The sequence below is a fragment of the Monomorium pharaonis genome, chromosome 7 (assembly GCF_013373865.1).
Source record: "Monomorium pharaonis isolate MP-MQ-018 chromosome 7, ASM1337386v2, whole genome shotgun sequence".
In the NCBI taxonomy this organism is placed as follows: Eukaryota; Metazoa; Arthropoda; class Insecta; order Hymenoptera; family Formicidae; genus Monomorium; species Monomorium pharaonis.
This window is the reverse complement of record NC_050473.1, coordinates 16139674-16163641: the sequence shown is the minus strand read 5'-3', so window position 1 is coordinate 16163641 and position 23968 is coordinate 16139674. Positions and strand designations below refer to the sequence as shown.

The 23968-nt window shown below is 42.0% G+C and overlaps 1 protein-coding gene across 3 annotated transcripts in view; it reads left to right on the top strand.

Moving 5' to 3' along the window:
* The window catches only part of LOC105834722 (hemicentin-2), a 118391-nt gene that overhangs the window by 17361 nt on the left and 77062 nt on the right, over nucleotides 1-23968 (top strand). The window contains exon 1 of one of the 3 annotated variants that reach the window (XM_012677398.3): nucleotides 7429-9680. The exons of the other annotated variants lie outside the window; for them this stretch is intronic. Within the exon in view, the coding sequence (XP_012532852.1) occupies nucleotides 9560-9680 (121 nt within the window). The 5' untranslated portion in view covers nucleotides 7429-9559. Of the gene's footprint in view, nucleotides 1-7428; nucleotides 9681-23968 lie in introns of those variants that run through there. 3 annotated transcript variants of the gene reach the window in all.

The window sequence follows — 23968 nt, the reverse complement described above, 5'->3', positions numbered from 1 at the left end:
GAAATCCGGAAGCAACGACAAACTGGATCTTTTCGTTGACGTATACTTACGACCAGACGTGTACTTTGGCGTAACGTGAACTCTGAGCGCGTTCATCGGGCCCGTATCTCGTCCCAGGATTAAGCCAGAAATCGGTCATGTTCACCATGTAGTTGTTGAGCAAAGAAAGATTACGTTACAAGCATCGTGTTTAGTGTACGGATATAGTGTTTGATTGACGTTTCTGCTTTGCAATTCTGACACGTGTACGTCATTGTCCGCGACAGACGTTTTACTCGTGTGAAAAAAGTCATATCTATATCCATATATTGAAATTATTGTTGCTCTAGATAATGCATAAATCTATGTCAATGAGTATAATTATAAATAGCATTTTCCTTCGTATTAAACAATTAACATCTTAATATTTATAATATCTCTGATTGAATATATTATAATATTATGACAACTATAAGTCTTGCATCCTATTATTGCCTTTTCAATCTATAACAAGATTACTAATTAAGTTAGTAAAGTGATAAAAGCTGATCGCGGTTAATATAGCTCCACGTCACGGATAATCGATATTTCAATTCAGTCATACGCAATCTCACAATTAATTAAATAAAATTGCTTTAATTACATAATGGATCAATATCATTTTCTGAATAACGTTTTATAAAAATGGTCTCATATAAAAAGGGAATATCTTTTGTTTATATATTAAACTAGAAAAATTAGAACATACACATCCTCATAATACTTAATGACAGTTAAATTTCTCTTGTTTCGCGCGTTATTTTCGTAACTTTTTTATCTTCTTTCGTTACCTTATCTTTGTTACTTCTTTTATTTTATTTTTGTCCTCGTGTTATGCTTCACAGCAAACGTAATTTACATGTCACATATTGCGTTTCCGTATCATAATGAAACTAAAGTTGTTGAGTAGATACATCTTTTGTTCTTAATAATTTTAGAACTTTGTTGTTATAAAATATTTATTTAAACTTTTGTCATTTATTATTTGCATCTTATTCTTGAAAATTTTTACTTTCAAGAAAATAATATAAGATCATGCATGACATTTGTATATTTGAAATAGAACAATTTGCGCAATAAAATACTTTGTGGGCAAACAATTTTATGTAAAAATGGTATAAAGATAATATTTACTACTTCGAACAGCTTTTCCTTCGTTTTCTATTTCGTTTTCTAATTTTTTCTTAATACTTGTGTTGAATATTAAATCATATATGTCGTAAATATATTTTATATAGAAATATATTAGCAGAGAATCGATATAAATAATAATATTGATAACAACTTACTTCAATGCGCTGCCTTTTTGGTGTAGACGTCTAAAAAAACCATCTGAGAATACTCCTTTCACTTAATTTTCACGCCATCGTTTTATCATTGCGGCGTAGATAATACCACTGGCCCGCGCGAAATAACTGTGCGTAAGTATTGATCGACCATGATCGTTACACACACTGTTATACTTCGAAGAGCCAATAATAGGTGTTCGCCATTGGATGGGTAATCATTACCTGAAACAATTTTGTTTTTCATTTTCCTGTTTCTTATCGCAGTCGTTCTCTTTTGCTTTCTGATGTAAAAAGCGCAATGTTATTTATCTTAATTACTTATTTTAGATAAGTACAAGAGAAAGTTTTTTATGTCAATTTATATCTATTGTGTTTTTATATTGTAAGAAGAATTTTCTTTCTGAACATATTACTTTATTAATACCGAGGAATTATTTTTACATTAATACTAATTAAAGCTGCAATAAGCTAAATGACGTTAATTTTTTCTACGCAAGAATAATTAAAATTTTTAAGCTGCAGTTCAACTTTTCATTATACGCATGCTTTTTTCATCTGTACATGTGTCGAAAAGTTTTGCAAGATATTTATATCAATGGTAATGGTAATGGGTTTGCTTTTTGGAAAAATCGCTTGGTACAAAAATAATTTTTTTTCACGAGCTCTGTAAATCCTTCAGTTCAGAGGAAGCATCTTTCCCGCTTATGTTTCTCTTGATCCCTGTTTTCTCAGTGTGGTAACGAGGACAAGTCGTTCCTCGTTAAGGAGAAAGCCTTGGGAGTAGAGGGGTCTTGAAGCAACCAGTGAAGTCGGTAGCCGCGGAATCCTTGGCGAAAGGTTGCCTTTATTTTACCCTTTTCGTACTTTGTTTCCGACTCTTGCTATTTCCCGCTTCTCTTTCATTCTCTATTATATCAATCCTACCGGCGCTTGTTTTTCCACCAGTGTATGGTGATTTCTTCGTTTTGCAACACGTTTAGTATCAAACATATTTCGAAATTGAAAGCTGCGTCGAGTAAAAATAATACCGATAGAAGTTTACAGTTAAATGTAAAAATAAAATTCGCTCTCGGGGTTTAGCTTAACTGCAACATACCGCGGTGTACTCACGCTGGCTGATATTTATCAAAAACGAACAATAGTTTTCGTGAATTTGCATTTCCGAGAAAAACAGGTAACGATCGTCACACACGGCTAATACGCTCAACGCATATGAAGTGTGCGTCTGACAGTTCCGCCTTTCTTTCTCGTAAAAATGCGGGAATCGTAGCGACGGAGGGGGAGGCAGGGGTGAGATCACTGCGTGATTTTCGTTCATCGAACAACGCGTTATCTGCATAATGCGTGGTTTGTCCACGGGTTCCCATGGGGCGGCGCAGGTGTAACGAGGATGCAGATCGTTTCGTGCGAAGGAACGTGATATTCGTAGCACGCCTTGTCCTCCATTATCGTTGCCCGAACACGTTTTTCATCGAGGCGATCGCGGCATCTCTCGGCCTTTCACACCTTTCTGTTCCTCGCCGCAGGTTGTTCAAAGGAACAAAGCAAAAAAAGAATGGACGCTGAAATATTTCAGATGAATCGCGGCGATGGCAATCAACGCATACGAAAAACCAACAAAAACGACGATGCGAAAATTCATCTTGATATTGCCTCGTGAATTATATTACACGGTAGACCGGTGCAATTTTAACGTTACGTTTAATTATGCAATATAGTTGGCCTGTAAAGTTGTAATGGCAGTTTCTGAGAGTTACGGCAATATAAGTGATAAAGCAGCAATGAATTTTGATGTACGAGGTTTTTCGGCAAAAACAGAAATTCTCATACGAACATATGGCGAGTAGAGAGCCGGCAAGTGATATCTCAGGGAAACGTAAGTGTGAAACGTGGCGTAGGTTGATGCTAAACTTGATTTCGGCTTCACGAAAGTTCGCCCGAGTTTGCTACTTCTCCAGAAGTAATTCATAACTTTTACCGCGGCCCAGTTCAATAACGTCTGTTCCGCTGGCGCGCGGTTCATACTGATAATTCATTTTAAAATAGTTCATAACTAAAAACCAAAGGGATACACCGTCCGAGAACATTCGACGCTAAATCAGGAAACTTCCGGACGCAAAAGACGGGAATCTCGTAAAATTACATTAGGGCAGTCATTTTCCTCCTCTGATTGCGGCCGGGGGGTTCTGGAAATTGCACGGAGTAATGGATATTCAGGAACGTTTCCCCTCGGCATACCTGGTCCCCGGAAAGTTAAGAAAAACTTGGTCTACCCACATAATTCCGGGAATCCGTGCCGATTCGCCGCTTCTCCCGTCTATACTTTTTCTCGATGATCGTTTCGTAATGAACGGGAGGAAAAATTGCGCGAGATGTACACGCGATGGATGCCGCACGGCGAACGAATCTAAAAAAGCGGGACAGAATTTTCCGTCTCTTCGAAAGTACGGTAGTTCGATAGATCGTAATAACGATTCTTAACCAACGCGTTTCACACCACACGGAACGCCGTCCACTTCGCGTAAACACCGGCATAAATTCCGGAACGGCTCTTCCCCTCCGTTCCCACCGCCATTCGCCATTCGCCATTCGCCATTCGCCATTCGCGTTACCTCCCCGGCCATCTCGCACCGTCGCGTCGTTAACTGTTACGGGACCATCGAGTGTTTCTCACCCTCTACTTAGCCAACCCGCTCGTTTCTTTCGGGCGAAACAAACGAACGGGCGGTTTTCCATTTCCCCGATCGATTTTGCCGATAATGGCGACAATAGTGGAAATAGTGAGAGCCATTAGTCCGGTGATTAATGACGCGCTTATGATCGAACAGAAGCGCCGCGCTTTCGCGTCCCGATGCTCGCGCCTCGAATCTACACCAGAGAGAGATTTTAGGAATCTGGGTTCTTTCACAACACCAGGCGGAGAGCGTTATTGTGACTCGGCGAAAATCACAGTAATAAGAGACACGGGACCATTATTCACACGGATGTCTTACCGGGCGAGTGATTTGCGAGCACAATAGACAGCGGGGAGCGCACGATGGCGAGAGTATTTGTTAAATGGTACGGTAAGAAAAGAAGAGCGCGCGGCTAAATCGCACTCGTGTCGAAGTGCATGTAGTATCTCCGATTCATTGTATATCCGAACGAATATTTTATCGCGCGCATATTTTTAACGTATTTTAGAGAGCTCCGGTTTGACGAGTTCCCGAGCGTAACGATAGAAAAAAGTCAGGTCTCTGTTCACGTGTTTCTTTTTTACGCGAATAATTGGAAAAATGTGTACTTAATATCACTGAAGAGAGGACGAGACACTTTCTTCCCTACGCGCCGTTGTGTATCGATCGCCGCCGCAATCGTCATCAAAGTCCGCTCGCGTATGCGCAAAAGATGGAAATTAAAATAGTTATCAAAGCCAAGGGTGGTGGGCGTGCAATTAAGATATCCGAATTGGAGTCCGCTCGCAGATCCGCGCGCGGTACAATCGATTGCCTTTGTGGCACCTGTCGAATGACGGGTAAAACCCGATTTTCGGATCCCATTGAGAGACGCGAGAGCGTTGGTGGTCGGGAAGACGAGGAGGCAATGTGACTGACAGGCTTCATGGTTTATTCGACAAGTCGAAGAGCACACAGGGAAGCCTATAACATCGTATCCAGCTTACGCTTTGGGTTAACAGCCTGGGTGTCCGATGATGTACCATGATGCATGACGTGGTGTCGAGTTCCAATTCGCCGGGCATCCATGAAAGCAGGCTCTGTGCCCGATGTAAAATATCGGCGATTCGGGATGAAACGAAGCACGCAGCAGCGTCGGGCTTGTGTGCACGCGGTAGATGAGGACCGCCGATTGCGCCTCTTTGAACGATTACTTTTAACACGATGTGCAGGCGAACGGTTTTACAGCCAAGTAACACGTGTGCGTATTGTTAATGCGAAAAATATTAACGTTATATATCAACCGTGCTCTTTTGACGTGGAATAAGCGAGACGCGCTGTGGTTGATATTTCGAAAAATCATCAAGGGATATTACAGCTGTTGGGTAAACCTTTAATCTGCGAGGAAATATCTCTTCAACCGACAGAAAACAAATAAAAGATGAATGCATTTTATTTCTGTATATCGAGGGCTATTTTCAGCGGGATGTTAATTCACTGGTCTCGGATTAATGACCCGAGAATCGATTACGTGTCACCACACTTGGTGAAATCGACCGGACTAGCCTCTAAATAAAGTTTACCCTTTAAATTATCCAAATATACTACTGCGGTAGAAATACGCAAACGTAATGTCAATTTATATTTTATTTCTCATGGTAATGAAACACTTATTTGTACAAATATTTTAGATCAATGTTGCATCAATTAGAATGTACAACTTTATCAAGGTTGCGAAACGTTAGGCAAATAGCAACATCCATCAATTATGGTTGGCTTCGAATATCGATGTAATTAGGACGCATAAACGTTATTAAATATTGTTTATTATTGCATATCGATTTTCTATATTTTCTGTATCCATGGAACTGCGTAATAAAATCTAATGTATAATCACAAATTAATATATAAATTTATAATAAAATATGAAAATAGCTATTAACATAACAATGGATCTAAATATCATTTAATGTGGTCATTAACCACATTTTGATTCATTGATTAAAATAATGAGTTAATGAAGAATTGGTGAGATACGCCTCACTTGTCGTATCGATTATTTTAATATCATTCTTGTCATTACGTCTAAAAAAGTGAATGCGACTAGATATTCTAGACATAAGAAAAGGATTTTTGAGAAAAAATATTAACTTAAAATTTCTACAGATCTGAAAATAATTTAGTTTGACTATCAAAATAATTATGTAAGAGGTTCAAAGCCTGATGAACGATGCTGCGAAAAGTTGTTAATTCTAGAGCAACCAGCTTGAGCGTCTTATATATTAATTTTGATGATTTAACAAAATTACTTTGAGAGCTTTATCTAGTTAAATCTGTTTTAGATACTTTAGCAAAATTAGATTTAGCATTTTCTTCGTGTAGTTGCAAAAATGAAAAAAAACCGTTTCGTACATAATGTTACACAAAGTTGCGCATTTTATTACATTTTATTGCAAAATATAAAAATCCGAGACATATAAACGGAAAGTCTAAAAAACGTTTAAGTGAACTTTTAAATCGTTGTATGGTGGATGAGAAAATAACGATATAGGACATGTATATGGGAACATTCTTGAACATTCAAAGCGGATTTAGGAAGGGTACCTTCGTAGATACCTACTCGATGAGGATTAGGAAGTGATTTGCAGGCGATTGCCGATAGCGATGGAAACACGAAAGCCGGAATTTATCGTGATTGGAGCGAGTTCTCGTAGAGAGAGTCATGAAGCTTCGAGGGCCGTTATCTCGTGCATGCGCTAGATACGCACGACCTATCAGTTTTCATGAACCCACTCTATGATCTAAGTATCATGCTCTTGGAGGACATATTTATCGTTACGTGCAGTATCCTCTTTTAACAAGTGCACGCGAGTTCGTTCGATGAGATCCATAGATTTGGCGGGGAAAAGTTCCAAGTCTCGGCAATAGCGGGGCATAATCAGCTTCAATAGGAGATTCATTCGATGATACGTTTAATCGGGCAGCATTGCGTTTTTACATTCCGTTCGTTTTCTCGATGAAATCTACTACTTCTGAAAGCCAGTTTGATTCCTTCCCGAGAATTTCTTTTCCTGTCGCAATGTCTCATTAATTATTGTAAGAGTGTGACGACCTTGGCATTCCATCCTACTACCGACTTTTTCGTGGTCGCGTTCTCTCGACGCGTTCTGCCGAAAATCTTATGTTCACGCACATCCGCGCATGGACCGCGGCGATGATTATGGCGACTCATTAGCTGCGCCTGTAAATCATAGCGGCCTGCGCGACGGAGACGAGAGATGCGCGTCGAATGTGGGAGTTTCGGAGGGGGAGAAATCGTGCGAGCGAGCGAGCGAGCGAGCGAGCGAGCGAGCGTGCGAGCGTGCGAGCAAGAGGTGGTGGACAAAGCTGGGGGTCCAGAAACGAGACGAACCGCGCGAGCGTGTCCGAAGACGGCCGAGCGCGAGCGGAGGAACCCGACGAGACCCGTGAGTGTTCCTCGCGATATTCAATGGTTTCAGTACCGAGCCGCCGCGGGTCAGGACTCGATGTGGCTTCATCGCAGGGGAGATTCGTAACCGTACGCCTCACGACGCGGACGGTGTGATCCATGAATCAAAAGTCGGAGCGAAAGCGCGCGGTGTCATCGTCCACGGGTCACCAGGTCGGCCGCCTCCGTGACCCGCTCCGCAGGTGCCGATCGATGATCCGAAAGTCACGATTCGCGAGGAACGCGACGGCGCGATCGCGTTTTCCCGGTGTTTAGGCACACGCGTCGCTCTGAAGTTTGACGCGAGTGAATTTCGCAGATTCCTCGCTCGTAAACACGTCCCCCTCTTTTTTCTTTTTACGCTACTTTTACGAAATCCCATCTTCTCGACTTCCTCTCGACGGGCGCATGTACGATCGGCTCGCGAGTGCGCGCGTAACGCACATGCTCGGTCGCCGCGAGATCGACGGGGGTAAGCGCGAAAGAGCGTCAAAGTCTTCGTTCGGTCACGAGCTGTGCTCCAAATAAATAAACCGCGGATACTCGTGTAACACATCGTGTTCGATTAACCAACGATGCTCATGGAACCTGTTGGCGACACTTTAATCGACACGCAGCGTCGATGAGTCGCGTGTGATAACCTTCCCTCGCAACGCACTTTCGCATGCATGCGGTTCATCGTTGATTCTTGATTGCTGTTCCACGAGCACTAACGAAATGTAAAAGCGAAATAACAGTCGAAAGTGCAATCAGTAAAGAACGATAACGATGCGTTCCACGGCTAGCGAGCGCTCCGCTCTGAAATTTCCGTCGTTCACCTAATCTCAACAATTGCCAGAGAAACGATATCCCATTTCATCACTCGCGCAAGAAAGCGGAACGATTCGATTTCGAGACAAATGAATTTTTACGAGAGTCTCAAAATTTGCTCTCACATCGAATCTTCTCGGAATTTTCGCGAACGATAATCGCATATATTCCTGATTGGAAAGGGATAAACTTTTGTAAAGTGTGTTTTGAGGAAATTTATCGCTTACCGTTGCGATTGGACGTTGCATATCGGTTCCGGCGTAGCGGAAGTTCCGACTATCGGAATATTGGGACACGTCGAATCCACTTTGCAAGTTGAGTTTGCGAAAGGCCCGGCAGTTATCTTGTTTCATTCCGCGGAGGTTTACCGTGAGATCGAACGCATTAGCGGGATTCGCGAGAACAGACCGTAGAGGCAGAGGCACTCGGAATCCGAAGGGAAGAAGAACCCCTCGAAGAGGAGTCTGCATCCCTCGCCGTCTCGTGCACTCCGCGGCGATAAAACTACAATCGCCACTCGGATCCTGTCACGAGAGACTTCGCTCCGTTACGGATCCGTTTATCCGGCAAATCCAGTGATCATCTGTTCGCCCAACACGCTCCATGGAATCCCGCGGCAGCGAAAAATTTACCTGACAGAACGCATCGGTCATGGAATGAAAAAAAAAAGGGGGGGGGGTGGAGCGATAACAAACGGCGTAAATGGCCCGGAGCGGATAAAGTTTCAACTACTCGCGCGATATCCGCGTTTGAAGAATTACGTCTACGAACGGTCGGAAAATCCGTCGAAGAGATCGATCGCGCGCTTGAATCGTCCAACTCCCGAAGTCGAGGGATCCTACACGGATAGGGAGAACAAAAGATCGTCGAACGAGATGGGAACACCGTATGGTGACGGCATGCATCGCCGTTAGACGTCCGGTGTTTCGTTTCTGAGAGGCCTGAAAGACAAATAGCCGACGTCTCATTAAATGACGACGGGTAGGTGAGCGACAAGATAAATAGGGGACGTCCGCGTGGCATGTCGGTTCACGGCGACGGCTACGGCTACGGCGGCAGCAACGACGGCAAAGAGCATTAGACGATGTGGATGGCGGCGCAATGCAGCAGCAGCAGCAACGGCAGCAGCAGTGGCAACGGCAGCAGAAGCAACAGCAACGACAACGGCATCAGCGACGAGAACGGCAGCAGCGTCGGGGGTTGCAATTAGTGCCGGCTCGCAACGGCCGCGAGGCAACGTAACGACTGAAGGGGGGGAGGGGGGCCGCCGGCCGTTAGGTGGTCGAGGGTGTGTGCAGTGCGCGTGAAAGGGAGACAAAATGTGGTGGAGGTGGCGGTGGTGGAGTGTCGTGACGACGACGACGACGACGACGATGCTGGTCTTGGTAGCCGCCGCGGCGTACTCGCCGCTCGTGGAACTATCCGATCTGGATGAGCCAAGTGAGTAATGCGCCTCGTTACGTCACTAGTTATACCCGATTTACAACTGCGCTTAACCCCTACGGTGAAGTCGGAACACGAAGTGCTTGCGACCGACAAATGCGCCGGCTCGCTCGCTCGCTCGCTCGCTCGCTTGCGTCAATAGTAGAAGGGTAGAATTTGGTAGAAAGGCTAGTTGACACTGCGCTACGTCGAGTGTAAATCGCAGTTGAAAGTTAAAATTTTCAAATTCAATAGTGAACAGAAAATTCTTTCTTGTTGAAGACACTGCAGCGCCACAAGTTTTCTAGACGGCTGGAAAACTTGGCTGTAATGAAAGTGTCAAGATATTCTAGATGTTTCGCGAGATCGAAGATCGTGACGCGACGAATTAAATCAAATCTTCACGATCCCTCGTCACGAGGCTGTTATGAACTTTAAACAGCGGATTATTATCGTCGATCTCATCCGAGGAAGTTTCGCTCGACCGCGTTCCAGCTTCGCCCTCGAGAAGCCGGCTCCACGAAACTCGAGTATGGTGTAGTCGATAAAGGGGGATATAAATGGGAAGGTGCTTCTGAATATCATTAGCGGCGTTCCCCGATATCATAATTAAACGAACATTTCGCACCCATCGAAACTATCCTTGACGCATTACCGTGTGTGCATCGTGTGTCGCGATGCCGACGAGTTATGTGTGTACGAGTATTTAAAAATTAAAATAACATACGACAAGTTATTTTTTTCGCGCAGTCGGATCTTCCATGTAAATCGTAATTGTAGGAATTTTTATCCGACGGCTACGCGGCCGCGCGAGGTCGATGCATATCATTAGCGATAGGAATACCTGTTCTGTGATTAAAATCTTGCGCGCTATTACATGGTCGTAATTGTATTCATCGAACGACGTACTGGTATGCGATTTCAAAGGTAGAACAAGGAGAAATAGATTTTAGGGGGAAAGAGCGAACGGTTTTAAACAATAGTTTAAATTTCTAACCATTGCTTAAACTTTGAATAACGTTTGTATCTAGTTAATATTACCTTCGATTATGAATAATCTCCTTTTTTTTTATAAAAGAAAACTTCTAAAAATATTACGTTAAAACTATTATTAATATAGACAGCAATATTTAGATTATAAATTACTCAAGTATTGTAAACAACGCAATGAACTCGTAAATGTCAAAGATCTCTTATGGAAACGAGTATTAAAGTTGCCTGGCTGTCCTCAAACGATGAGTGATGCTATAATAATCTAATGTCTGACGTAGCTAAACTAAAAATATGATCACATATTTTTTCTGCGTTATTGATTGCTTGCTTGGCGTATTTAGAGTATCCAGGAAGGAGTAGATAGTAAACTTTTGCGGGATCGATTATTAGAAAACTTTCGCCATCGTGTCCACCTTGCTATGCGCGCGTCTTATATTATACTTGGCGCTTTGTAGGTGATACGCGCTACCTAAAATTAATTTAACACTCTACCGGATATATTAACGATAAAGAAAATTGTAGAACGAAGAGGCATCCGATCGATTCAGGCACAGCACGTAGGAGAAGGCTTAGGGAAGAGAATGGCTAAACTAGTTTAATTAAACCACGACGCTAAGCCCCTCTTAAATTTATAGCTGCGCGATAAAAAAGAATGTTCTACTGTGGGGACGTGAAGAGAAAAAAATTGGAGTTTCAATAGCGGGGTCTCGTTCGGCTGCGAGGACGAAAATAATGTGACGCCAATATTTATACTTCTGTGAAATTCCTTAAAAAAATTTCCGATCTACGCCACATATTTTGTCTCCATTCTTATGTTATATAAATGTAAAATAAATACCGACGAGAAAGAGAAGCATTTTCTCTTTTACGTGTTAAATTCCGATATAATCTAGAACAAACACAATTACTGATTTTCATTAATAATATTTGTAACAAAGAGCGAAGTACCGAATACCGAGTAACGAATACCGCGTTTGATATTGTCGAAAATTTAAACTCTGGTCCAGATGTATCTTCAGTGTCTATATTTACTGAGAGAATAATGTAACAGTTTAGTGGGAATATCTGGGAATATTCAGATCGTCACTGATGACATACTGGATGACCAGAGGGACTAATGTTAGCTATAATTGACAATCACTGAGTACATTCTCTATAATTATAGGAACTACTAATGCAATAATAGATGACAATTGTGATCAATGAACACATTTATATTTGCAAATGAGCCAATTGTAATAACATTTTTTCATCTGTCATTATTTCAATCATAAATGTTATTACGGATAAATATTATTACGAAAAAATAACAAGCCAGTAAATAAGTCATTCAATATTAATTTACAATTAGTGAATAAAGAAATATAGGGCAAAAAGTCCGCCTTTGAACTCGAAGAACAAGAAAAAGCAGTAATTTTCGGTTATTTCGCAGGGAATTGCAATTGCGCATGCAATTCATGTATAATGTAAGAGGCCCGTTAACAGAATCGATCGCACCTAGCTGGTGTCTCAAAATTTTCAACAGACAAGTTTCACGCTAAACCCGTCTCGCCGTTCTTCTTTGGAAGAAATTCCAGAATTTCTCCCTTCTGAGAAAGTAAGGCAGATTATATATACGTACGTATCGTTGTCAACAACAAATTTCATTCGCACGTAATATGAGCAAGTTAACTACTTGCAACTACCGCTGATTCAAAGGCAGTTAATTACGATCGAAATTACTCGGCTTCGTTGTACAATTACTTCACAGCGTGGCGAAACGGCCTATATTTTCATAAGGTTTGTCTGACTTCTCCTTCAACAGGTGTTGCCAGCAGCGAAAGACAACTGACGTGTACGCAGTATACGCGTAACTAACATGTTCCATTAATTAACGACGCTTTCATGTTTATTCGCCGTAAGTATAAGGCCAGATGTAGCTATATTTTGCCGCGTTCCGGTATCGCGAAATAATGGCATTCGATTTCTCCCTAATGAGGCTAATCTCGTAGTCCAATGCGTTAAAAAAGCGGTAAATGTCGGTGATGAGGGACGTGTGTTTATTTTCACTCCGTTCTGTGGTTTTTAATGCTGTACGCAACGTGCACTTTTAGTAAATAACTGAAACCACAAAAGACCAGAAAGAACAACTTTAATGTGCACATCATCGGAAAATGTACTTTGTACTATAATATAAAGAGGGTCTTTTTATGCTGTGTTTTTACAAACATGCTGCATCGCAAAATGTAAACCAGAGCTTACTATGGCAGGCAAACGTTTTAATAGAGACATCATAAGTTTACATCGAGTTATGCATTATATGAAAAATATAATACAAAATATATTTTCACTTAAAAGAAACAACCTATTCTTTTTACATAAAGAATATTTTAAAAATTCGAAACCCTAGCAGAGACAGTTTAGCACAAAATAGAAATGTCTAGAATCCTCTTCAAAAATTTTTTAATTCTCAAAATATAATGCTACCTTTTACACTTTTTGTTTCAAAAAATCTCAGAGAGTTAAAAAACACATCCATTTATTAATTTCTACTTTAAAGCAGAATTTTAATTATGAGTTCGCGTAGATTATTAATTTAGTTTTCTAGAGGGTCAGCACATATTCATGTAGACTCTAGAGCTTTCGCGTCTCTAACAGCGAGAGCACTTTCGACTAACAGCTTTCGAAATCACAGCATCGTGATAATTAATTTTTTTGTCGGCAAAGCTGAAGCGAGGGCAACGACGAAATGACCACGAAATCGACCTAATGGGCGGCCATTTGTCATTCTCCATAGGGTGGGAAGGTGGCACTGCGGAAGGGGTGAGAAGGGCCTCTTGCTCGCCGTCGGCCAAGACGATAATTTGCACGCGATTTCATCCGCCGTACACACCTTCCGCGTCGGTGTATGACTTAATGGAAACACGACTCAGCTCGCTCCAGAATTCTGAAATAACAGGGGCTCGTAAAAGCGAGTGCGACAGCCACTCTGCGTTTGCGCGTATGTCGTTTTACATGGCGGTACAATTACAGAATTCTAAAAACGATTATTAACGTAATAATATTATTGTATTTTTGTTATCGTTAAAAAATAATAGATCTCACCGTAGCATATCTTCGTGTAATAACCTTATCGATATAATGGCCAAGGGTACGGTAAAAGTAGCGTTATCGCGGATCTAAAACAAGGCGGAGACGATCAAGCGACGTAACATGTATGTTTCATACCCGACACGCGAATACTCAAGATTATCTTGAGTCTAATCCTGGAAAGATTAATTGGAATTGGTAGGGCAACAGTATTATTCTTAGGTGACCTCCGTATGCTAAATAACATTACGTGCGCGCGAAAGCTCGCACAAGGACAAAAAAAGATAATTATTATGCAATTTGAGTGATTAACCCCTTTCCGTCAATGAAAAAAACTTATTCGAGGGCGATTGGCGAACAGCGGCGGAGGTTTTGCCTGTCAAACGGTCTTTTCTCGTGAAGCCGATTGAGATACACCGAATGTAGACGCTTGCGTGGACGGGCGTATAAAGAAAAAGTATTAAGGCCCGCTTGAAGAGAGTAATTATAAAAGAATATGAATAAACGCGAGAAATTATTGCGGTATCATCTTTATGGAAGAGAAATACCAAATGATTATTTGCACGCGATCTTGGTTTACCGCGTTCGCTGGTTATAGTTGTGATTAAAGTGTAGCACGGCATGTATCTTTGCCGAGACACTCCTATTTGAAGTACACTTATTCCAGGTATGCATTTACCATTGAAACATTTTTTATCTTCTATTTAACTACGCGCTGAGAATAATAATGCCATTAACAATGTTAAAGCAAAAGAGAGGTAAGCTTATCGCTCGACAAATCTGTCTACGTGCAAATGCTTTGCACAATTATTACGTAATGACTTATGCAACAAGCGATCGGAAAAACCTCTTAATAATTGCATATTGCGAAATGGTGTAAAAAACGCTTCGCGACGCGCAAGATGCGGCGGGATATAAAATTTGTTTCGCACCGCGCGGCGAGAATGAACGAAGCTACATCGCCGCGAGCATTTCATACGTCGTAATTCGCGCAATTCTGTCAAGAAGCGACATATTTCATATTACTGTAATCCGCTGCAAGCCCGGCAACAATGGTGTGTGCCGCGTGCGCGAACGCGCATTTCGGATACTACGTATCTCTCGCGGGCCTCTCTCATACGCGCGATGGCGAAAATTCAGAATATCGCTCCCGCGGGTCCCGTTCCGCAAAACTGCAGCGCCCGGGTAACGAGTGGATCCACTTCAATATGTCAATACTATGAGCTTAACTCGTGACTGGTGACGCGGAATTTCGATACGTTTCGACCGCCGCCGCGATAAAACTTAAAAACCCGCGGCGACAAAGCGCGTGACAAATTTTTCACGCATCGGAACCAGATATCGCGAGTGAAATTTATTACACCTCGGATACCTCGGAAACCCCGTAAGAACTGCAAGAGCGTGCTTTCCCGCGTGCATTTTTGCCGCGACATTTTGCGGACGCGGGGGCGCCGAATCTGTTTTACGAGCTCGACGCGTCGTTCCCGCTAGATATCGCGCGGTTGTGTCAAGTTAATTCGCGCGTGAACGAATATTCTCGCGAATCCAGTTCAATGCACCAATGCTGTTGCAGGGTTTTTAACGTGGGTGACGGAGAAATTATTGTTATCGTAAAATTTTCGTACCATCTTGATCGCCGACGTTTCCTCCTCTCTCCATTTATCTGTAATTCATAGCCCCCGCGGTGTTACGACTTCTTTTTCTCCAGTATAGTAAATATGGCTGGATACCTTTTGCCGCGGTTCCTTTTACGACACTTTCTTCTTTTACCGATCTCGCGGTCTCACCCGAAATCGCAGGAATTTTTGCCCGTGCTTTCAGTTAGGGAGGAGACGCGCAGATCGCAACACGCGACCGCGGGGAGAAACGCACAAACACATATCGAGATTTCGTCACACTTCGGCTAATAATCGTGAACGATGTCGTCGAGCCACTAAAGTCGGTAATTATCGCGGCGAAGTTTCGCGGCGATATATATGAAAAAAGAAAGAAGAGAGCTTTATGGCGAATTGTAACGCAGCGACGTCGTTAACTTCCCCACTAACGTGCGAACGGATTTTACGTGCCTGTCTTTTATTTTCGTCTTGCTCGTCGGTTACGTTGTAGTTAGAGGGCTCGGGTTATGACGTCGTTCCTTCCCATTTACATCGTAAATGGGACATCTCGATTGCGAGCAACAGTTTCCTTAATATATCTCTCATAGCGACATAAAGTAACTTTTAAAAACTTTGTTTTTAAGTTTCCCCTCGAAAGAGCAATGAAACGCAGCCCGTGACGTGATACTTTTTGGTTGGGTCAAGTCCGGGTTTGGCAATTTATTGAAAATGTGCGTGTTTGAAATATGTCTCCTCGCTTTATTGCGATATGGATATTGACGGAACTGGGATTCACTCTTGCTGATTGCTGACCGCACGCTCGCGCACTGTACGCACGATATGTCGTTCGTGTAAGAGTTTTAATTCGACCGAGGTTAAAAATTTGTACAAAATCAGGACGCGACGGTCGAACGACCGTTTTCATGCAGATTATTCTAATCAGCCTAGATCTTAATTTCTAATTCCGGAATTATGCAGATCGGGTGAATGGATTTTTTCCGTTTCCGCGACGACGGTATTACGGGCGCCGGGACTGAAAGCGCCAAGTGAAAAATCTCTTCTTGTCGGTTCGAGCCCCAATGAATCGGAGGAACGATGTGCGCTCCTGTCCCGTAACTCTCGTCGGCGGGCTTCTATCTTTCCGCGGCAATGATTCCGCGTAACTTTCTAACCGGTTAATTCGCGCCCGACTACGTCGGCACTAACGAGTCGACGAACGGGAACTGGCGCGGCGCGTGAGGAATAGGAAGACGGTTTCGATAGGGGGAGTTCCCTTCACCCAGTCGAGTCCGGGAATACGTCTGTCGGCGGAACGCGCCGGGACTGCCGGCTACTCGTCGTAACAATATCCGAAACAGGTTGTCGGTACCTGCGCTGCACGTATCTTAGCTTACCGCAGATTACCAGTAATCCCAGTGGGTTCGGGTAACAGTTACACGCTTTCAGCGAGACAGGGGAACTTCGGTCGCTCAACTGGCGACGGCCCGCGGCGGCAACCGGGACCGCCTCTTCTCCGTCGCAGCCGTCCGACTCCGTATAAACCGAATTCCCCTGACGTTTCGGAGCGCGAACGATACGACGTGAAATTAAGTTCTCCCACGACGTTTTTACGCGCCCGCGTTCCCTGCGTCGTATCCGTGTCGCCTCGAATACGTATCCATTATATGCAAAGCACGGTTCGAGAAACGATTCTTCGAACATTTTAAAAATTAATTCACACGATTGTTCAATAATAAGATAACAAGGAAGTTTTGTATTTATAAAATGTGTGCATGTGTGACATACATGCAGAATGTGTGAATAGAAACGAAGATATGTCACACATATCAACGATTGAATTAACATGATTTAATTGGGATTCGAAAATCAGGGTTTTATTTGATTCGTACATCCGATTGTCATTCTATTGGGTGGATATCTAAAGAATAAATAAGACCTGTCAATTTACTTTCATAGATATTGAAATAAATGCTATTAAAATTCTGGAATCATTTCACACTAATCTTAGAACATTTATAATTAAACATTGCATTTTGAAAAAAATATCCATTTCGTATTATTATAAGTTTCCTATCTACATATTACCTGTGTGAAAGAAAGAGTAAATGCAAGTCTATTTAATTAAATCGACAATTTATATAACTGGTTCGATATCTTCTAATATCTTGAATCTTCAAGATGTGTTTAGAATAAATTATATGTTATTTATTTAATTACTGCCTCTTCTCGAGCTACCTTTAACCACTTTTGGATGCGGTGTCCGCCTCTCTCATTTCTTTTAGTAATCGTTTTTGTTACTCTTTTATCCAGTCAAAGTTTAAGTATGCGTTTAAGTTGCGTAATGATTGCTTTCTGCCGATATAATAGCTAGCTTTTCTCGGAAACTGCTTGCTCGCTGCTTTGCATATTTAATGGCACATTGACTACACAATATCTTTATCGTATCTGCCATGAACACGTTCCCTATCGCTGTCAGCCGCAATTAAACGATTAAATTCCATCTGATTGCTTACAAATAACACGCTTGTTTTTTCTCTTACGCACATTTCTCGACATATGTATATCCGCAATCAATAATTGATTATTCGTTTAATTTATAATGCCATCAATGGGAAATATGGAGTGGGAGCCTCAATTGATTAAGGTAATTAATGTCAGATTAGTTCACTGTTGCGACTCAGTGGCATTCGATGCTCGACGGTCAGGAATTCCTCGTTAATCCGCGTCAACGGGATAAAACGCATTAGATATCAGAGATGAAAAAGAAACAAGAACGGTGAGAAAAATTCACAACAGGAGAATATCGTCGAGGATAGGATGGCGTTAGTCGCCGGTTTTTTCTCGACGCTACCAGCTTTTCCGCTATATTCCTTTTTCCTCCTTTCGTTCTACCTTTATTCTTTATTGCGTCAGCATCTTCGCTTGTTTTAATAATTTTGGTTTAATGAAATTCCATGATAATATACCACGGCAAATATCATATTTGCCTGTCCGGCTTTTATCAGAATTCCAAACGTTACATCTCGCGTTTTATTGTCAAAGCTTTTTTAATATTGCAGTTTTTGATTTCTGATGAAACCGTTTCGTTTCGACGAATTTCACTATAGACACACACACACATACGCACGCATCGCTTGTAAGCTTCGTTGATCTCGGTGATTTCTTTCCAAGTTTTTCAAAAAACAAACGCCGTGTACAAGATATCTTCTGCACAAGTACGAAATTCGTATATCTAAAGAGAGAAGGAGCGACACAGTCAGGTACCGTTTACATTTTCCAGCTAAACTGAACGAACTTGCTACGATGCAGCATATCAAATGTCTCCTCGGGATTTCGTACGAGCTTGGGATAAACTTTTACATTTGAGTGAGATCCGTAGTATCTGTTCTGTTTTCTCCGTCGAGCAAAGTTGTGCCTGCGTGAATGCGCCACTCGAAAATTGAATCGATTCACTTTGTAGCAGCGCGGAAGTTAATACTCGTATCCATTTAACTCGCAGGCAGCGCAAACAATCCTCTTTTCCAATTATTGTAAAATCGTTAATTATTGCACGCTAGAGAAATACAATAAACAACCACGTGAATCTGATACGACGTATAAATCCACGAGAACGTATCGAGTATAGCGAGTGACGTAAATTTAAAAAATTTAATTTTCGGTGGACGCTCTCTGCGAGAGATAAAAATATGGCGAAATCCTGCCGTTTAAAGTGGTAAGAGATAAATTAAAAAAAGGCGTTTGGTGCCCACGATCCATAAATAACCCAACAAAACGGTTTTAATATATTATCAGAGCTGGCTTCGCTAAATGATTATTAATGGGCGTAGATCTTTTCATCCTTCGTTTTTGCATATTGCACAGCGCGAATTGCATACTCGCTCTCTCGCTCGCGTACCGTCCACTATGTACAAACTGCCATCGATCCTCCCGCTTATATGCTAATTGCTTATCCGTGCTAATTGGAAGTGCCGCCGAGTGCGTTAATTATCTAACTGACGGTTAGCTATTTCTACCACTCAGCCTCTCTGCGTACGCATTTTACTCGGTTCCGGACACTCCATGGATTTCCGTAAACTTGAAACTGATTTCATTGTCCGCGATAAACGAGTTTCTTGTTTCTCAGGGTAAGAAACTGTGTGAGACAATTGAAGCGACTTAGGAATTATTAGACGCTAGAAAGTATGATGATCAACGTGCGACATGTACAATTATATAAATAGGACGATAGGATATATTCAGTCTTTCGAGAGAAGATTCAACGTTATAAAGAAACACTAGTGACTTTTCTTATCGCTGTTATACAGTCGCAAAGTACTAATCCATTTTAAGATGACTCGAGCACCGTTTTGCGACAACTTAAACTCGCATTATATTCACGTAAGTGACAAGTTAGATTTATACCATTTCAGTGATATATTATAATATTTCTCTCGGCAAAATCTTCTAAGATGATAATACGAAATTGAATCAGAACCATGTAGAAATTTTCCTATTTTATCTTGTAATCTTATTTTTAAAATAGATGATAATTGAGTATGCTTCTAAAAGTAACTAGATCCCAATTTTATTTAAAATCAACCATCATATTAACCAATTTATTTATAGTTAGAAAAATCATTATTGTCTAATATAACAGTGTCTAATATAATAGTGTTGAGAGAAATGCATGTCGCGTTCGCGAGGTTGACGGTTCGCCGATAGTGAGACTATAATGGTCAAGGCGTCGTATATGATTAGGTAGACAATGCGAGAAGCGCGAAAACATTTGCAACTCTGTATAGTTCGTATCACACGTGCATAAGTAAAAAAAAAAGATATATATATATCTTTTTTTTACTTATGCAGGTGAATTGTCATTATTCCTTCTAAGAATAATTACGTTTTCTCTCTACACTATTATATTAGACCGTGTTATATTATGTCAATATCTGTTGTACAGAAGAGTAATTTTGCGCGGTTTCTCGTTTGTGAGTGTTATATGACTTACGTGAAATGAGCACCCTCCTCATCAGCATACTCCCTAGCACAGAAGTTGCAGAAACGAGAAATTCTATTTTTGTACGACTTAATCACGCGCATATACTACTTCATCGTCGTTAGTGGAATAGCGCTTGCTTTGTGCGGCGTGACTGCACCGCGCGTGTAATACATAAGTTTTACATACGGTCTGGGCGCACACGCGTACACACACAAGAAGTGACATTCGTCCAAGTTAATGCAATACATAGCAGAGATGTGAGGAGAGTCGCACATACGTGCCAACGCGGAAGCACACCGGCAGACGGAGAATATAAATCCCAAACAAGCGACGTACGTAGTATATCTCTGGGCACAAAAGGATTTCTGTATACCTGTCGTAGGTCCAATCTGCGGAAACGCCAATAAAACGTCGGCTCCTTTTAGCCCGATACATTCAGCGAGGCTGCGATATCCTTTGTTGAAGATGAGAAGACGTAAAATCGCGATGGGATCGCTTTTAAGGAGCCATTGTGTCTCGCGCGTGTTTAGATTTTTATGGAGACTTACCGGATAATCTCGTGCGAAACCCTCTTTCGCTGACGAATGCTCGTATAAAGCTGGTAAACACCGGTGGCGCCCTTCTCCAAATTGGATTTACGGTTTTTCGGGTCAGACAGATGGGGAATTGCGGAACGAGTCAGCATAATTTGTCGTGTCCCCCGCGCGCGCGCGCGACTGAAGGCGGCTGAAGGCGCCTCCACTGTTTTTTTAACGAGCAATCGCGGATGGTTTTATGGCAAATGATAATCCGGACACATTTTATACCGGAAATGAACCGAAAGTCGTGTTCGTTGGCGCTCGTACCGCGATTAATTTTTGCATTGCCCTGGGTCGACAGCTGCGAACGGATTTCAGAATTTCGAACGACATCGTTGCTTCGTACATATTCATATACCTTATGCACGTGTGATACGGACTATACAGAGTTGCAAATGCTTCCGCGCTTCTCGCATTGTCTACCTAATCATATACGACGCCTTGACCATTATAGTCTCACTATCGGCGAACCGTCAACCTCGCGAACGCGACATGCATTTCTCTCGTTATTCGAAATTTCGAGATAAACGTTGACATTCGTTTCTTCTCGCTCGACTCGAGGGCCTATATTTCGCGTTAGCGAACGCAGGATCAAGCGAAATTACTTCCCCGACACGCTGTACATTCGGTGCAACAGTTACATCCCTCAGTACGGTGTAGTTATGCCAAAATCAATAGAAGCCCCGGCGTTCGCGCCAAGGAAAAGGAGAAATAGGCGGTACCTTCTTACCAATTTGTATCAGGCGTCTTCGGGATTTCCTTCGATAAATTCGAGGCACGAAGAACTCCCTATGCAGAATTCCCTTGAAGATAAGTTCGGGAAATGCCGCAGGGACGCGGCGCCAGGGTGTTTTGACAGTCCGTTTGAGATTCCGTAACACAAATCCCATTCCCACGTAAGGTCGCGCGATATTACGATAATCCCGCGACACGCGTACTCCCGCAGGAATGACGGTCATGGTGGTTAATGGCGGAACGTCGTTGAATATCCGCTATCCGATCTTACACGAGACTCGTGGGACGATACGCTAGACCGCGACGAATCACTACTTCACGCGGGAGGGTGGCTCGACCTAATTTTCCGCAATGTCATAATTCGATATCACTTACACACTGCCCCCCGACGCGCCGATCCGATGTCGTTTCACACAGGCAGGTGCTTGTAATCGACACTTTGCTTTGAATAATATACAATTGAGAAGTGTCTATATTCTCCGCGTATTGAAACTTTGAGAATCGTATCACCACTCTTTGTGCAGTGAACTAGGAATAATCGTAATGAGATCTCGTACCGAACGAATAACAAAAGAGATCGTTTATAACCATCTAACAAAGAACACGATGAATCTTAATAGCCAACTGAAGTGGGAATGAAAAATCGCGAGATGTTAGAGTTTTGTGTGCGATTTAGAATAGTACACCAGCTTGGGGCTGAAAATACAAAAGAATGAATGATCGAGTAAATGCTTCGACAAATAAATCCAGAAACTTATCATTAAAAGTACACATGTCGATTTTTTTTATCGAAAAAAAATTTTTTTTTAATAATTGATTCGTAAATGTGAGGGAAAAAACAGAAATTAATTATCTTTAAAGAAACATGCTTGTTAATTAGCTATCGATATTTGCGAATGAGCGACATTATTGAGTTTTTATTGACTTGTCGCGACGTGCAATCGAGCAGTTAGTGACACGTTAACGAGCCCTCGTAATTACGGCCGAGATAATAGTATCATCCAGCAGTATCGTTTCTGGTTGCTGGCAAACTATGGCCGACCTTGATTTCTCTCGTATACTCCGTGTTGCATCATTTTAATAATTTCTCTCGAATTATTTTTGCACTGATATCAGTTAAATAATCGTACGTGTGAAATTTTAAATGTGGCTCAGCCATACTCACATTTCTCGTACGTGTACGCGATACTAACAACACAGATTTAGGGAAATTCCAACCAGACCGGTATTCCATCGCAACTCGATGGACAAATATTTTGCCGAATGCTCATCGGAGAATACATCCCGACAGGATTAATAAAAACATTCGGTACGTTCTCCGTTATCACCGCGTAAATGCTTAACATGCGTTTCACGATGTGGGAATAATACATCTCGCGCTTTTATCCATTCGTCAGTGATCTACTTCATCGTTTCGTCGTTACTACGTAATGTCGGACCGCCCCTCATTCAATGAAACTATGTATCGCGTTTGAAATAATGTAATTTCCCACTTGACGTCACTTCCAGCAATATGACGCGTTTAATTATACAACTACATTTGTGCATTATTAGGAAACATACGGTCGTTTGTGCATATCATTCGTAATCCTGACGTATGACATTTTATTAATCATCGGATAAAGCGAGCCGGGCAAACGAGCGAAAATTTATCACTCATAATCTTTATTAGGCAATATCGACGCGTTGCTCGTATCGTCCGAACGAGACGATAGAAACAAAGTGTCGCCATTTTCACAGCTCTGGCCGTCTCTTTCAGGACGATAATAAACGCCAAAACGCATAATTTGACCGTAAAAGACTAATCGTTCAGACAGCTCCCTTTCGTATAAATATTGGCCGACGGGAAATATTGCTGAACGTTTGAAAACTTTCAAAATGCTGAGAAATAACTATATAATAATCGTCTAATAGTCGACAACTTGACACGCCATAGCATCGTTTATGACGAGACATAAATTTCACTGCGTATTACATGAAGACGTGACGCGCGATAAAGATTATTATCTCGACGCAGTGTGTATTCTCAAGTATTTCGAGTGAGAACTCGATAAGCCGCTCGCGCATTCAAAGGTAAATTCGGACGTAAATGCCCCTCTTGTTGCATCGAGAGGTCGTGTTTTAAGAAATAAGTTGATGGCAAAATAATTCACCTCTCGCAGTAGCTCCCGCTGGTGAATACGCTCACACTCCGTACGATCCGTTGACGGAAAGCGTACTAGGATAAGAATAACAATGGAAAGGAATATGGTAGACGCCAAACAGTTTGTGATGCAAACATCGCACAGAGAAAAGAATGTTTTATTTGAGGGCCGCTCGTGAGTCGATCGATCGTTTCTGGCCGAACAAACATTTGAC